General features: G+C 43.1%; 1 protein-coding gene across 1 annotated transcript; it reads right to left on the bottom strand.

Annotated features, from left to right (window-relative positions):
• Nucleotides 1-1038: 1038 nt before the first annotated feature.
• Nucleotides 1039-12097, bottom strand: LYSMD2 (LysM domain containing 2). The gene is made up of 3 exons (XM_021537451.2): nucleotides 11881-12097; nucleotides 7963-8300; nucleotides 1039-1835 (listed from the first exon to the last, which is right to left on the bottom strand). The coding sequence occupies exons 1-3, from the start codon at nucleotides 12076-12078 to the stop codon at nucleotides 1784-1786; spliced, it is 588 nt and encodes a 195-aa protein (XP_021393126.1). The 5' UTR covers nucleotides 12079-12097; the 3' UTR covers nucleotides 1039-1783.
• Between the last annotated feature and the right edge of the window lie 3980 nt (nucleotides 12098-16077).

Below are 16077 nucleotides of genomic sequence, written 5' to 3'. Positions count from 1 at the left end.
GTTTTATATGGGGGTAAAAGGGGCAGAGCACTGCAGTATGCCAGGACCAACAGGGGACAAGAGAGGGGAGAACATTCTAGAGGGAGGACATGTAAGGAAAAAAGGGCAGTTGAACTCAGTGAAGCCAACAAAACCTGCTGCATCAACAGGAGCCAGCAAATGCCCATGAGCGAGACCACTGCATTCAAAAGGGTGTCTCTCTTTTGCCATGGTCACCTTTGCCTGAGATATTAAGAGTTCCAATGATAGGACCCTGGGCCTCCACAAGAGCTTTGTGGTCTTTGGAACCCTAACCCCAGGTGTAACCCTAACCCTAGGTGGGAGACTAAAAGGTGCATGGGGGTGAGGCTGGTACCAAGCATAAAGCTGAGGATGAAGTCATGCTGTGGCAGTCCTGTGTTCCCCTTGGTATGCCTTTTGCAGCTGCAGTTCTCCTGGAGCTCTGGACTGTGTGCTTTCCAGAATCCTAACCCTAGGCAGAGCAGTAAAAGAAGCAAATTCCTGCTGAGGTTTGAATTTTTACTTCTGGTTTTAGTAAATTAATGAAACTTTCCATATTGCTTCCCTCTTATCATACTGCAGAATGGTTTTGCTTCAAGGGAGTGATCTGATGAACTAAAAGATAGGAAACTGCATCTGTTGCAGTGGGGATCCAGCAAATCTTTAATGACAAGAGTTTTGTGAATTTTATGGAATGCTTGAGGAGAAAAAATAGGATATTTAACAAGAAGTTGCTAATACCCTAACTTCAGGGCAACAGTGGTTGCAGGGTGCACTCTTCCTCCCTTAGCTGCAGATGGGGTCCACTTGCAGACCTGAATACTGGCACGTCTTCTCAGAACAGGGAAGGCTTGCCAATGTGCCTCTTATTCATCTTAACTGCACAACCAGGGCAGATAGTTCTTGCAGGTCCCACTTACGAGGGTGAGTTATATGGACAGGGTAAAGACATTAGTTACCCTGAAATTAAAACCTAATAATAGCTTGTGAAACTAGACAAACCATTCTTCCCAAAAAACAGGCTAGAACCAAGCTGACTTCATTATGAACACACACACCAGTATTTTTTGTATTTTATTAAATTAAAACCACACAAAATTTAACTGCACACAAGAACACACATCTGATATTCCAAAGTCATATCTCACAAAAAAGCCTCTTTTGTAACTCATCCCTTTTATGAATAGAAATCCAATATACAAACAGTTCTTTAACCAAAAAGGCTTTAGCTCATCAACACAAGCTGAATTCCCCCTTCTAGGAATACATCATAACCACACACAGACACACACAAGGTTCACAGAAAAGTTCTGCAGCCCTGAAGTAGACAAAACTTTCACAGCAAACTTGCCTATGTTTGCAGAATAAGTAAATTCCTATTACTTCCATCCTTTGTCATTTACAAGCAAACTTATTTAATATTTTTAAATACTTAAAACAAATTCCACTTTAACAAGTATTTACAAAATCTTTACTAAAGATCAACATCCTGCATAAAGGTGACCTCAGGGACATATAATTGCTACCATGCTACAGTTTGCACAGAAGGGGTAAAAAGGCCATTGCTAGTTTTGGAAGGCTTAAACCTTTTATTGATATAGCATAAGGACATTAACCTATGGAAGGCAGAAGAGGTCATAATTTCAGTGCAATTACCCATTCATGACTTCTTTTAAGTACATCAAGAGGATGAGTCCAAAAGACATGGGTTTTGAATTATTGAATGCTTAGTTCTGTAAGAACTGATTTCATGGAAAAGTTTTCAGGCCATCACATCTGTCTTCTACTGGTGATACGAAGAAGTTGCATAGGGACCTTCCTCATTCTCCTCATCTCTAGAAAGAAAATGATCATCAGGTCAGGAGCATACCATTCTCAACAGTAAAAGTGTAATGAAAATGAAGGTGACCAGTTTCCCTAGTGGGTCACAATAGGTGATGCCAGCCTCACCTAACAGGAATATTTGCAGTATAATACTGTAATTAAACATCTCTGGAGTTCCTGAGATGTCGAGAACATAATGCTGAAAGCAAGGAAAGTTGTGTAAGTTCAAAAACATCAGAATGTATTTTTAAAAGTATTCTTAATCAAATCAATAAGAAAAACTTAAAGGATAACAAGGTGGAGAGCATGCTGGAGTTCTGTACTGTCGCTTTTCATTTTTTCTTTTAAAAAATAAAGCTTAGTTAGAGGTTTGTTTCAACATTTTGAATGGTAGGAGGGACAGAGAGATCAAATTAAGCAAGAACAGGAGCAGTCCATCACAGCTGTGGGTGGATCCGTGTCCTGATGCTGCAAGGCTGTTCCTGATATATACTTCCCTAATATCAATCCCCAGTGAGACTGACCACTTGGATTTTCTGAGGAAATAGCAATTTCTCCCAAGTGCTACTGTTAATGCAATAACTGGATAAAGCAAAGTAATGTTGCTTTTAAAACATCCTCATGAAAATCAGTCTGCCTGCTGCTCACTTGACAATATTGCCTTTAAAAAAAAGGAGTTATGTAAACCTATTGCAGTGCAGCATCAAGGGTGCCAAGTTCCCCAAAGGTCATTGCTTTGTACTACTGTAGCCTCAAGTTTTGTTCCTGAGAGTCCAACCTTAAAGATGCTGCCAAGTTCAGTGTTTTGGTAAGAACAGAAGGGCTTTACAGCTGCTACACTGTGAAAAGATTGTTTTTAATACTGTGTGTACCTTCATACAAAGGTACAGTTATCCAAAGAGTCTAATAATGGAATAAGGTAAAAAGTAAATATTTCAATATCAAAACCATGAAGACTTCTCTAATAAACATAATTATTTATCTACAATTTGAATTTCATATAATCCCCCAAAACAGAACCCTACAAACTAACCAAACAGCAGAGTAACTTGTCTTCCCAGCAAAATTATCATCTTAAGCCAAAGGCACAATATGTCCTTTGCCTTGAAATAATCTTGCCAAAAGCAGAAACCTCAAAAACACTAGGTTGGGATGAAACTGGTTGTTATTGCAGGGATGTGTGGTTACAGTAGTACTGAGAACAGATTTCTAGCCTTCCTTACAAATCTACATCTATTTATATTAGTGATGCTACCAAGCTAGTACCAAGGATGTGAATATCTCTATACATTTAAATAGTGTCCTTCATGATATCCAGTTCTGCATCCAAAACTGCCATGGAATACTATAATTTTAATAATGTATCCTTTGCAGAAGCTTTCCATGATACATGGCGTGACAGGAAAGTAAGAAAGCAAATAACTCATGTTTAGTCGAAAAAGCATTAAGCCACTTTTACTTATAAATTTTCTCAAGACATTTTAAAGCTTTTTCCAGAATTGAAACTATCAACACATCAAGCTTGTAAGACTGGACTGCAGGAGTGTAAAATTCAACCATAACAACTTGGCCAAAGGTAAGTATTTCAAAAAGTACATTCTGAAGCTCCAGCATATGCCCTTCTGGAGCAATGGGTGTCCAGCCACATGTGCAGAACTTAGTTGCAAATAGCAATCTCCTGCTAGCTTGTGTGAGGATGAAGGAGAACTTTTTTATTTTCAGAGCTTAGAATCTAGTATGGAAGAAATTTACTTTCGATGCTCTACACTTGGTACTACTTAGTTTTGTTATGTTTCCTGTTTTAGGAGAATAAAATGTGGCAGAAATACAGCAAAAAGACCTTCCTTCTAATAAAAGGCTGCTAAGAGTCAGATTTTCAGACATTCTTCTTGAATGCCTTATAGGAATACCATCCATCCTAACCTGGCAACAGCCAAACACTGGACTGAAATTAGTTAATTATGGGTGAATACAGACAACTGAAGAGCTGAAATAGTGATGTTGTATCAGCAGCTCTTCGGACATCCAAGCACCAAAACCATTGTCTAGGCTCTTAGTCTCCACCTCCGTTGTGCAAGGTGCACTCGGATACAGGTGGCAGGTGCCAGCAGAGAGCAGAAGGCCAGCACTGGGGTTATGGGAGCTTTGAGGGGCTTCTCCACAGGGCAAGGACTTAAGAACTATAAAGCAGCATGTTATGCTGGAACTGAAGCAAAGCAGTGACCAGTGTAATGTGCAAAGTACACTTCTGACCAAGGCTCAGAACTGCTCAGCAAGAACAGCTTCTGCTCTTCTGTTCCAGACTGCAGTGCCAGGCTCTGCAACACTACCCCAAACCAGGGTCCAGGAAATAACACTCATATGGATCTTAGAACCATACATAGCAAGGACGAGTCTCTTCTGATGGCTTAAAAAGAAGGTGAGCTTTACATGAAATAAAATTACATAGTAGTATCTCTCATCTGTGACCCACAAGCACCACCATGGCAGTGTGTATATGTTTAACGACCAAACAATTCACTTCACTTTTAAGATGCTTAAAATAGCAAAGTGCTAAGTCATAGCAACATTGTCCTTCAGGGGATGGAAAAGGAACAGCACAGCATTACAGCACTCTGTAGTGCTGTCTCTTCCCGTTTGCTGTTGCCGCTTTGCCCAGTGGGTTACAGGAACTGAAAGAAGTCTCCTGCAAGCTACAGTGTGCATCAGGCCATAAATAACTACTTCTGTAAGAGCAAGGACACCTGACTGTGAGTACACTCAAATGCTTGGATGCTTCTAGAATGCAGAATTAAATAATTGTTCAGCAATCTGAGTTGTTAGTTTTGGGATGTCTGAAAGGATTCTCCAAAGACAGCCTCACTTGTTGAGGCATCTCTTTTTTCAGCTGATAGCAAACAAGGGTGAAAAATTATTGGGCAAATGATGTCAGTTATGAGTTTTGAAGACTTCAAGACCATACTCTTTCCTAGGCTCAGGTCAAGGTAAGTAAGCAGATGACAGTACAAGGTTCTGTTCCTATGCTGATACCAGTTATGTTGGCTTGAATCACCATCACTGATTAGAGAGGCTCTGCTCAGTTACAAGGTTTTCAAAATTAGACATTCCAAGGGAAATACAGAAAGATGTGACCTGTTCCAGAAGCACCGTATATGGTTTATGTCTATCTTAAGGACTCTATAAACAGCTTGGGTGAATATGCATGATTCATGACTCATTAACTCATGCTTTCTTGCACAATGAACCTCTAGTAAAGGTACTATTACATGTAGATCTAGCCATGTGCTTATATAAACTCTAATAGTGAAAGGCAGCTGGCACAAACTGAGTGGATCACATTCTATAACCTTTTACACTCATCTGCTTGCACAGCTATTATTGTTCAATATCTAGTCTAAATCTGCAACTATCTGATCCCCAATTTTCCTACCTAAACTTTATTCCTTTAAGAGCACTTAAGGGAGTGACTCCAATATGATTCACTCCAAGCTGCCTTTGTAGCACAGGGCAGTTTCTGACCATGAAACTTCCAGGTGTGGTTTAATCCAAATCAGTGTACGTGTGCACATGCATTCTTGGCAACTTAAAGGAGTCTAAAGGAATGAGCAATTAAGTAGATGTGGTTCTCACCATCTGTCAAATCAGGCTCATGGTATAGTGAGAAGTTATGGCTCTTTAAGTTCATGAGCTGATAGTCTGCTTCTGCTTGCAGTTTTGTGAGCTCCAATGCCCCCTTTGGTGGTAGTGGATGAGCTCCAGGTGCTCCTTTGGTACTCTCAAGCAGGCACAGAAGAAAGTATTCAGCAGTGTTGGCACACCAGGTTCTAAACAGTCCTAGACAAAACAACCTGAATACAGGCCAGAGCAGCTGGAAACAGCACTCTAATTTCATAAATGGTTTTCACTCTAAGAATAGAAAACTTGCATATTCATGAGGCTGGTTTATTAACATGGCTGTCCAATTTCCAAAAGGTTCCTGCACCAAGCAAGGGACACTAAAGCACTGGGCAGGAAGGAGAACAGGTGCCTTCTGGGGAGCTGCTGGAGCAGAGAAAGGAACGTTGCCACCTTCCAGTCTGGACCCAGATATACCACTGATGGTACACAGCTGAAAACTATCTCTGAAGTTTTTGGCAACAGTCTCTCTCTACTCCTGTTCTCTGACTTTGGTCCTTTGTCCCTTCCTGCCAGACTATAAAGGGGGCTGATCTTTCCAACTGTGTTGGAGAGAACAAGTCAAGGATGGTTTTTGTGAGCCATAAATGAAAGCCAGGGGCAGTGATGTAGAAGGGAATATTATGAAGACTATCAGATGCACAGGAAGCTATTTCTCTTCAGAAACTTTGGGCAACATCCTGCTCAGCAGACCGCCTGCACCTCTGTACTTCATGCTTCCTGTAACATCCTGACCAATAAAAATCTGTTACATCCATTTAACAGGATTATCTGTTAAATCTGAACAGGAGGTGGGAAAATAACTCATCCTCCTGTATACATTATTTCTTGGAGGTGACTTGGTACCAGGTCCACATTTCCCAATTTGTAACTGAAGCAGTATCAGAAATGGGTATTAGTAGCAGCAGTGTACTATTTGTGCAGTGTCACTTCCACTACATTGGCTCTGCTCTTAGTGCAGCAACACCTAAGTGGATTTTCTTCTTCAAATCAACATGTTATTTTGTTGAAGGGATGTTAAAATAATTGCCTTCCTCTGGAAGGGACTGTGGTTTCCTGTTATGTAGTTTAACTGCTGGTTTAACTACTCTGATCTGTGGTAGGTACATATATCTAACGATCTGAAAGTCAGCAGCAGCAGCATATTTTGATTGGTGCTCTATGTTGCTTCAAATATAACACTGGAAGTGGATGAGTTTGCACAGAGAAGGTTGAGTTCCAACAGCTATTTTTCCTTTAATGCAACCAATTCAAAAGAAAGTAACTGACAAATGTGAGAAAATGTGAAAGCATTCCAGCCTTCCCTGAGACTCTAAACCAGTGTTCCAGCAATGGATAGTTGTATGTGGGGATACTTCTCCAAAGGATGCTTGTCCAATAGCTAAATACAATATACTGTTCTCCTTCAAACTTTTGTCAGCTGAACAAAATTTTAACATTACTAAAATAATTTCTTAGTTTAAGGAAATATACAGTTCTATACTCAATAAATTTGGTCCTGAAAGGTTACCTTCTGCTTGCCCTCAAAATCAGAGTATAGAAGTGAACCAAGAAGGTGGATGAAGTATTGCATTGAACAAATTTATAAAAGCAAAGTATGTATCTGCAGGTGTAACTTCTCTGCAGCTCCCTGGTAAGAGAAGCAGTACCAGTCCCTTGCAGTCATACCTTTTATTGTGAAAAGGACAACCTCAGTATCCCCCATGGAGGGGATTTCTGCAGGGACTAACAGACACACTGCCAGCCCAAGAGACTGATTGTGAACAAGCTGAGGAAGCTTGTCCCAAGGACATGGAAAACAAACACTACTGAAATCCACTCTTGTTCTGAGTCTTTCTGTACTCTCCATAGGATACCTACATATGTGAGGGGATATGTGCCACTATTGTGGCACAGAGGTCAGAAAGTACTGCTTTTTCTATGAGTAAATATTTGAGAGCTACTGGCGGTGGAAATACTGAAAAAAAGAAGTCTGCATAGGTGGATGCACAAAGTGGGGTGAACTGCATAGGGAAAGGAGATAGGAAAGCGTAACTGAAACTGCGTCATGGAGAATATTTACACAATGAGGCAATTTGGGACAGAAAAAAACCAGAATCATGCCTTGCTGTACCAAATCAGCTTTCTCATAGGCCTTTGCTTAGCACTCTATCAAAAACTATGTTTTTGCTTAAATAATTGCCTACTTACGCAGCAAGACTCTTGGAGAATCCTGGCCTTCCAAATTTTATGAAATAGTATTTGTATTCTCCAAATAATCTGTTGTGAGGCAGCCTTTCTAGCTGCCATGGCAAGGCACCTGCAAATGCTTTGCTCTGAATGTACCTGGTGCATGAGAATAGCAGGCACTTGCTGTTGACAAATAAAAGCCACAGATGCTGAGACCCCACAAAGAGGGGTCAGCTTAGACTGCAATGCCTTCAGGGTGAGAATACCATGTTTAACACCAAAAGTGGCATTTACCTGACATTGTCATCTTTTAGTTTTCTGGCTGCTTGTTTGGATAACTTAATCTGCAAGTCCAATCTCTGTAGGAAATCTTTGGCAGATAATTCTTCTGGTGCAGTGGGCTGATTGTCAGGCTCTGGAGGACTGGGAGAAGAACTACTTTCTTCCTGAACTGCCACTAGTCCTTCATCACAAGAAGGGGAGCTGTCAACAGTTTCATTCTCAGGAGACTCCAGTGAATTGAGTCCATTGAACAGTAATGGTTTCTCTGATATAACCGGAATACTCAGGGTTTTCCTCAGAAATATACAGTCATTAGTGAAAAGTTTATTTGCCCTCTTTATTTGTTCCATCTGAAAAAGATAGAAAAAAATATAAGCTATTAGGTTTTGGCAAAGTATAAAGTATTATCTTTCTGAAGCAGTATACAACCTTTACTTAAAATAAATCTATATTTTCTTTGCAACAGCAATTATTTCGGGAAAGAATTTGTTTGCATTCAAAGTTATTTCAGACTGCATGCTCTGTTTCAGCCTTGCTAACACCCTAGCTTTATGTGCACTTGACTCCACAATACTGCTTTTTTCAGAGTCTTACACTACCTAAAGATGCTGTCCTTGAACAGTCTTGCAGTCTCTATGACAGCTCACAGGAACAGCCTGCCAAAGAACAAAACTTCTATCACAAATGTACTTTTCATTTGGATTTATATTAGAATAAGGCTCAGAACTGCTAGCAGCTCCTGTAGGTGAACTCTCTGGTAAAAATGATGCAGAATCCAAACAAGGGGGATAAAGCTACCATGAGGGTTGATCCTGTTGATGCAGATGACTAAAATAGTGAAATGCATAGATTTAATAATCCCATTTAAAAACTGAATAGCTAATATCCAGTGTCACAAGCAAAAGAAGATCACTACTCTTCCAGCTCTAAAGCTTGGAAACCATTTTTAGTAAGGCTCAAAGAGTATAAGGGTGCAAGTTCTCTCCCAAGCTGAGCACCATTTGAAGGGTATAAAGGAAGTTTTACCTGACCCAGTAAGACTCTGGCCTTACTGAGACTTCTAATGGCTCTAGTGTAAATGTCAATTGTTAAAATCTCTATAAGTTGCCTGTCTTGATGGGTATAAAAAAAGTTTAAAATACTAGCTGGAGCTTTTCTGGAAAAATACAATACAGAAGCTGAAATCTGAGAGCCTGCTGCAGGGGAGTTGGAAGGTGATGCTTCAATAGCTGATAAATAATGTACTGCACAGCTATTCTCTCTCCTATTTCACTGTAACTCTACCTCTGGTTATTTCTTCCTAACATACCAGCTCAGAGCACTTAGAAGTCTGTACCTCTGCACTGAGCAATAATGAAAAGGAAGTACCTGGTTCTAAAAAGAACATCCCTCAGCCCTGAGCAGGTTATTTTGTAAGTGCAATACAATCCTACAACTCAGTGTGACTCTGTACATTCAGAAGTATATGGAGAGCAGGATTTACCATGAGTTTTCTTTTTTTAGTGCTAGAATTACTGAAGTAATGCCCATTAGCTACAATTCTATCATAGTGAAAGAGTAAAAGATTCAGCACATGCTTAATATTTTAATTGAAGCTGTAAAGTGGTGTTGAACTAATTAATCAAAACTACTTTTACTGACAATGAAATATAGTCCTTAACCTTCTCCCCTCAAAAGGGATACAGCACTTGCACTGAACCATAAACATGAATTCCCAGTGTTAATTTACTCAAAAGGAAAATACAACAAATACAAGCTCTAAAGATTAATAGACAGTATCCAGGGGAGGGGGTGAAGGGCAGAGGATGAGGCCAAACAAAGCACATTGATCCCTCTACCCCAGCATGGTATTTTTATCTATCTAGAACTGCCTATGCCAAGTCATGCAAAGGCAGCCACTGGACAGGATGTCTCTGGCTACAAATTAACCCCCAGTGAGGAAAACCACAGGGGAAACTCCTAAAACCAGCAATACTGGAGGCAATGGCAGCCAAAGATAATTCTGATGTTTCCATTACAACTCTCACTTCCAGCCAAGAATACATGATGCAGGAAGCAAACAGAAGGACTCTTTAGGGGAAATCTGTCTTTGTCATTGTGTGAACACACAACAGCCTGCATTTTGCTAAAAGCAAATGTGTTTGCCTTCGTTCCTACCCTGGGCTGAAACCCATGAAAACACAATGGCTGATTTTGCTGAACTTGTCATTACTCTGAGGGGCATTTCATGTCAGTTTAACCTCTCTCTACTGCAGTCTATAATGATGCACCTCTGGCTTCTTAAGCAGAACACTCATTAAAGCAAATTACCAATTAGATGTTGGGGAAAAGCCCCAACATATGTATTTTACATCATCAGCACAGCAAAAACTTATCAAACTCATATTATAAACAAAATTTATGGTTCACAACTTAGAGATGTTTGTACAGGTTTGATTCACAACTTCACTTTAGCTGAAAGGGAGTTGTAAATTGCTTAGAAATGCCTTTTTTCTAGAAAACTACTATTTTAGTGATCAGCTTGTATTTCTCACTCATTGCAGTGATCAAACACATGTCTGAAGAACAATATGGTTAAACATTTAGGCCAGAGACTTTGTCCATTATGGAAAGTCCTGCAAAAAAACAAGCAAAAAAATGTAACATACAACGAGCTGCTTTGCCCTCTTGGTGAGCAAAAATTTCCTTTAACATGGACCATTTCCATTAACCCTGCTGCCAACAAGAATCAGTCAAAAGTGGTGTACCCTTTGAAAAGAGAAGAGAAATAGACTTTCAACCCTTTTCACAGTGAAGGCTGAATGCTGTTGAAGGTGATAGAAGGCTTTAGCAGATCTTGCAGACCAAGAGAAGGAAAAGCCATTCCAGTCAGAACCTAACAGTTTGGGACTACACTGTAGCTCTTCTAGAAAGAGCCAAACTGGAAGGTGCTGTTTGCAGCTGATGTCAAAGCAGCACTGACCACACCAGTGCCATGCTCATCAGCTGCTCAGCCCTGAGCAATTTTCTGTCTTGGGACTACTGAAGCTTTACACTGGAATATGGGCCCCAAGCTGGAATATGGGCCCCACATAAGTGGCAATGAGGCAGGGTAGGTGATTTCTGCTCTGTCTGGCATGGTAGTAGAAGGGCTTGCTGGTAGACTTTATTGGACTCAGCATGTCCTAGGCTGGCGTGAGCCTTTCAACATTTTTCTCAGAAATGAACTTTCTTTCTCCCTAGAAAACGAGCAGAAAACCAGCAACACTTTCAAATCAGTGGTAGATGTGCCTCACCTCTGGTAGGCAGATCACAATGGAAGAATGTTTAGCCCTGAAGCTACTGGAAGAAATTCCCTCTGTTGTCACAGCCTGTGTCAAGCTCAAAATAATGCTTTTTTTTAAGGATAGGTTTAATTACACTGATTTTCCATTTTAACCTGCAGTGAGAGTGGTGGTGAACAGCTGTGTGAGGACAGGTTTCCTGGGTGGGAGCAGGTGTGTGCCTTTCCCCAGGCCCCTGCCCACCCGGGAACGGGGCTCTGTCAGCTCCAACCGTGTCAGCCCCGGGCACCAGCGCTGCGTGCTGACCCCTCCGGCAGGTAACTTCTGATGTCAGCATCTTAAATCCTGAAACTAAAACTAACACCGTTTCCTGCCCACTGTGTGTACGAAATGCTGCCCTTTGGGACAACTTCTTGCTGTCACCTCGCGGCTCTGGGCCCAGCTGTCGGGCCAGGCTATGGAGGAGAAGCCTGTCCAGGGAAGCTGCGGCTGCACCATCCCTGGTGCCCAAGGCAGGCTGGATGGAGCTCTGAGCAGCCTGGTCTAGAGGAAGGTGTCCCTGTCCGCGGCAGGAGTTTGGAACTGGATGATCTTTACGGTCTCTTCCAGCCCAGGCCACTCCGGGGCTCTAAGCGCCGCTCCCGGCCCCGCCGGCGGTGCTCCTTACCGTGACGCCGTACTTGAGGGCGATGCCCTGCAGCGTGTCCCCGGCGCTCAGCCGGTGCTCCACGTAGCGCTCGGCCAGCGGCGCGGCCACGCTCGCCGTGCTGCCGTACGAGCGGGCCTTGGTGCGGGCGAGCCGCTGCGACAGCTCGGCCTCCGACTCGGGCCCGCCCGCCGGCTCCTGGCGCAGCGCCTCGGCCATGCTGCCGCCGCTCAGCGCCCGCGGCCCCGCGCCGCCGCCCCGGCCATCGCCCGGCACCGGCACCGGCACCGCGCCGGACACGGGCCCGGCCCCGGCGGAAGCCCCGGCCCGGCCCGGCAGCCCCGCCCGGCGCGGAGAGGCCGCATGCGCGGGGAGCGCCCGCCCCGCCGCCCGCGGCTCTGAGGGACCGGGCCGGGCCGGGCCGGGCTGGGGCAGGGCAGAGCCGCCGCGGCTCTGAGGGACCGGGCCGGGCTGGGGTTAGGGCCGAGCCGCCACGGCTCTGAGGGACCGGGCAGGGCTGGGGTTAGGGCAGAGCCGCCGCGGCTCTGAGGGACCGGACCGGGCCGGGCCGGGCCGGGGCAGGGCCGAGCCGCCGCGGCTCTGAGGGACCGGGCCGGGCCGGGGCAGGGCCGAGCCGCCGCGGCTCTGAGGGACCGGGCCGGGCCGGGGCAGGGCAGAGCCGCCGCGGCTCTGAGGGACCGGGCCGGGCCGGGCCGGGGCAGGGCCGAGCCGGGCCGTCCGCAGCCCCGAGCGCTCCGCTCAGGCGCCCTGTGGCCGCTGCTCAGAGCCGGCTCTGAGCGCTCCTGGCTGGTCAGAGCCCGGCGCGTTTGCCAGCGGGAGGCTCGGCAGTGCGGTCCGTCAGAGAGTGTAAAAAGGAGTGACTTCGGGCATAAGTGCACAGATATGAAAGCCTAATTATGCCAGATTTATTGAAACAGTAAGACGTGGGAAAATTCTGTCGAGGAAAGTAACGTGTGACTTGGAATCATAGAATCTCTAATTTGGGTTGGAAGGGACCTTAAATCTAGTTCCAGCCTCTCACTTTCCACTAGACCACGTTGATCAAAGCCCCATCCAGCCTGGCCTTGAATACCTCCGGGGACTGAGCATCCATAACTTACCTAGGAATCTGTTCCAGTGCCACACTAGCATCACAGTAAAAAATTTTTTGCTAATATCTAACCTAAACCTACCTTCTTACAGTTCAAACCCATTGCCCATTGTCCTGTCACTACAGGCTCTTGGCAGATAGTCTTGCCTCATCTTACTTCTGTAATTTCCCGTCAGGTATTGGAGTACCATGTTATATTAAAATTAATTATAATGACAGTGTTCTTAAGTGAGTACTTCTTACCAAGAAATCTGGTAGTGGGCTTGGAAAGCTGATCCGTTATTGCTGAACTGGAGCTTTCTAACAAAACCTGTATGTCACAACTAGATGGTGCACATGTGTGCATCCTGTACAGACATTATATGTACCAAGATACCAGGAAGTCCCCTTAAAGGTCACTTCCAACCTCAGCCAGGCTGGGATTCTGGGAAGTGTGTGTGTATAACACCAGCATGATGTAGATTTTTTTTTTCTGTGAAGTCCAAGAAAGATCTCTAGCTTAAATCTAAGCAAAAAAAGTCATGCATGTCAAAATGTCAACATTCGTCCAGTATGCATTCACACAACGCATCAACTGACATAATACCTAGTAGTTTTCAGATTTTGTTCAGTGGTAGTCATGGAGTCCCTTTAAGGAATACAGTGTAAAAATCAAGACAGATCTCATAAACATTGTTAATCTGGCCATGAGTTTCCAGATGTAAGTTAGGAAAATACAAAAGTTGCCCTGCAAGACACACAAGTTGCTAATATGGATTGACACATCAACACCTCACCATCGCATGAGAAGCCAGTTTGGCAATCCTGAACAGAGCAACTGTAGGCAATGCATAGACAGACCAGAGCAGTACAAGAAACTATAAACTGATGGCAAGAAATTTTAATTTCTCTGCAGTCTACAACATATTTGGGAAGTTGAGGGCTCTCCTAGGCATGTTTAGTTTATACCAGCTATAGAAAGTGAGCACCAGATTGTGACATCTCGGTTCTTTCAAGTCCTTGTAAAACAACTTGATCTGCAGAACTGCATCAGCACTTCACCCATGACCCACCTAGCAAAGAGCTGAACTGCAGGTCAGCATTTATTAAAAATGTCTTCTGTGTGTGCAGTGTGGAGCCATAGATCAGCTTCAACCTCTTCAGGCTGATTAATGGAAGTTACAAACATCTGGATGCCTGCCTAGAGCTGGAATTATTCAGACTAGTTACTTCAGCTAAAACGGCTTCTAGTAAAGAGGAGCTGCAATTTGAGAAACTGGAAATGTTGTTTAACATTAGTGATACAATGAGCTGAACATGCAATATCAATTAGTTTGGAAATGTGCTTGACAGGTACACTAATATTAGACAATATTATTCCCTCTAATATTACCTTAAACTCTATTTATATGAAAGTGTGTGCAATACACTTTAAATCAGCTGTCATAATTCTGACAACAGCAGAAACATCCCTTGCAGTAGGATAAAGATACCACAGCTATTTTAATATTGAAATCTTTATTTTAGTAATAAACCTTTTCAAGGGTAGATGAGTTTGGTTTTTTTTTCTGGACTTGCTGCATTGTCCTTTTTTTGTGTCAGCAATGTGTGTAAATGTTTGTTGCTTATCTCAAAATTCATATTATAGCCAGAGGAACTTTTGTATCTGGGATGTTGCCAAGATACTTGATCTGATTAGCTGACTGCTTCTTTTTCTACATGAAGTGAATACCCTCTAAACCAAAAACTGAGTTAGAAATTTGAGCAAGATCTTCATTTAGGCAACCTATTTTTACCTGTATCTTCCAATTTGCATTCAAAGTTACAGAAGAAACTAGAAGTGTCTTGCTAATGACACTTCATTTTAAAAATTGTGTCTGACCCTAGACAAGTGGATATCCTCTAGCAGGCAGGAAGAGGGAAGGGTTACCTTCCCCTCAGGGTGTGCCCGTTCAGTGTCAGGACACCCAACTTATCACATTAGAAAGAGTCCCTGCTGTAGCCTTGGGATTCTCAGCTTTGCAGTTCCCCCTCCTGATATCTGAATCAGCAGCTTACCATTGCTATTTGCTGCTGGGCAGGGGCTACATGGCAATAAGTTTGAATTTACTGTCTGATCATGACCTTCTCTGTTCAGAGAGCCTCATGGCACTACTGACTCCACTTCCTTTCCCCTTGTTCTCTTCTGTCTTTGCTGTTTCCTTGTTGCTGCATCTGTGATCTCTCCCCACAGCAGCTCCCAGTTTCAAGGAGCTGTACTTGTCCAAGCCCATTCCCTGCTCACTGAAGTCACAAATCTGAGGATTGGACTCAGCACTCATCGGACTAACATGGGACAGAGGAGCTCACTCCTCAGAGTCATTGTCCCAAGGGTGGCTGCAGATATTGCTACATCTGCTACTCTTTTCACCTTTGGGAGGTTATTGCTGCAACTATAGCAGCTAGAAACACTTCTAGAAGTGAAAGGTTTATTTTCATAGAGTTCAGCCAAGATAAGTGGAATGTCTTCCAACCTAAGGCTTACTTAGAGCTGAGTCTGGAAAAGATTTAGTATCTCTCTGCAATTTGTTTTCCTCAGGGACATGTTCAGACCTAGATAATACCAATTTTGCATTATTACATAAAATCTTTGGACAGGAATTGGTTAAAGCCAGAAAAGATCTATTTCAATATTTACTCATGCAGTAGTAGTTAATGGTAGCTCTAGTGAATCATTAAGTCTAGGAACTTACTGCCTCTTCTGTCCTTCTGAATTTCTGAGGATGAGGATTTTCTTTTTAGCAATGCTTCATGATGAATCTTCTAAATAACCAACTGTATTTAAGTCTGTGTTATTTCCAGTGAGTATTGGATATCTAGCTGCCATTTCATTATTGAGAACCATTCATATCTAGATCAGTAAGTGCACAGTGATCATGATTTTTTTTAAAATATTATATGAGTCAGCAGACTGCAGTCAGCAATCTTCTAAAACAGAGATCAGTATCAGCTCAGTCTAGTTATGGTGGCCATATAATTCAATCGCAAAGTAAGTAGGGAAGAGAATGCCTTCTGGTAATTAATCACTCTGTTAGTGGCCAGCTATTCATCACCTACTTTGCCAATAAAGAAGCTCAAGCTTGCTTAGT

Source organism: Lonchura striata, chromosome 11 (genome assembly GCF_046129695.1).
Source record: "Lonchura striata isolate bLonStr1 chromosome 11, bLonStr1.mat, whole genome shotgun sequence".
NCBI lineage: Eukaryota > Metazoa > Chordata > Aves > Passeriformes > Estrildidae > Lonchura > Lonchura striata.
The sequence above is the reverse complement of the archived record's forward strand: the minus strand, read 5'-3'. Positions and strand labels throughout refer to the sequence as shown.

Bases quoted from the DNA above. Each gene is read 5' to 3' on its own strand.
- LYSMD2 (XM_021537451.2), bottom strand. From the start codon at position 12,078: ATGGCCGAGGCGCTGCGCCAGGAGCCGGCGGGCGGGCCCGAGTCGGAG. The intron at 8,301-11,880 runs GTAAGGAGCACC...TATCTTTTTCAG, and splicing joins CCCTCAAGTACGGCGTCACG to ATGGAACAAATAAAGAGGGC. The intron at 1,836-7,962 runs GTAAATGCCACT...TTTTCTTTCTAG, and splicing joins CTAAAAGATGACAATGTCAG to AGATGAGGAGAATGAGGAAG.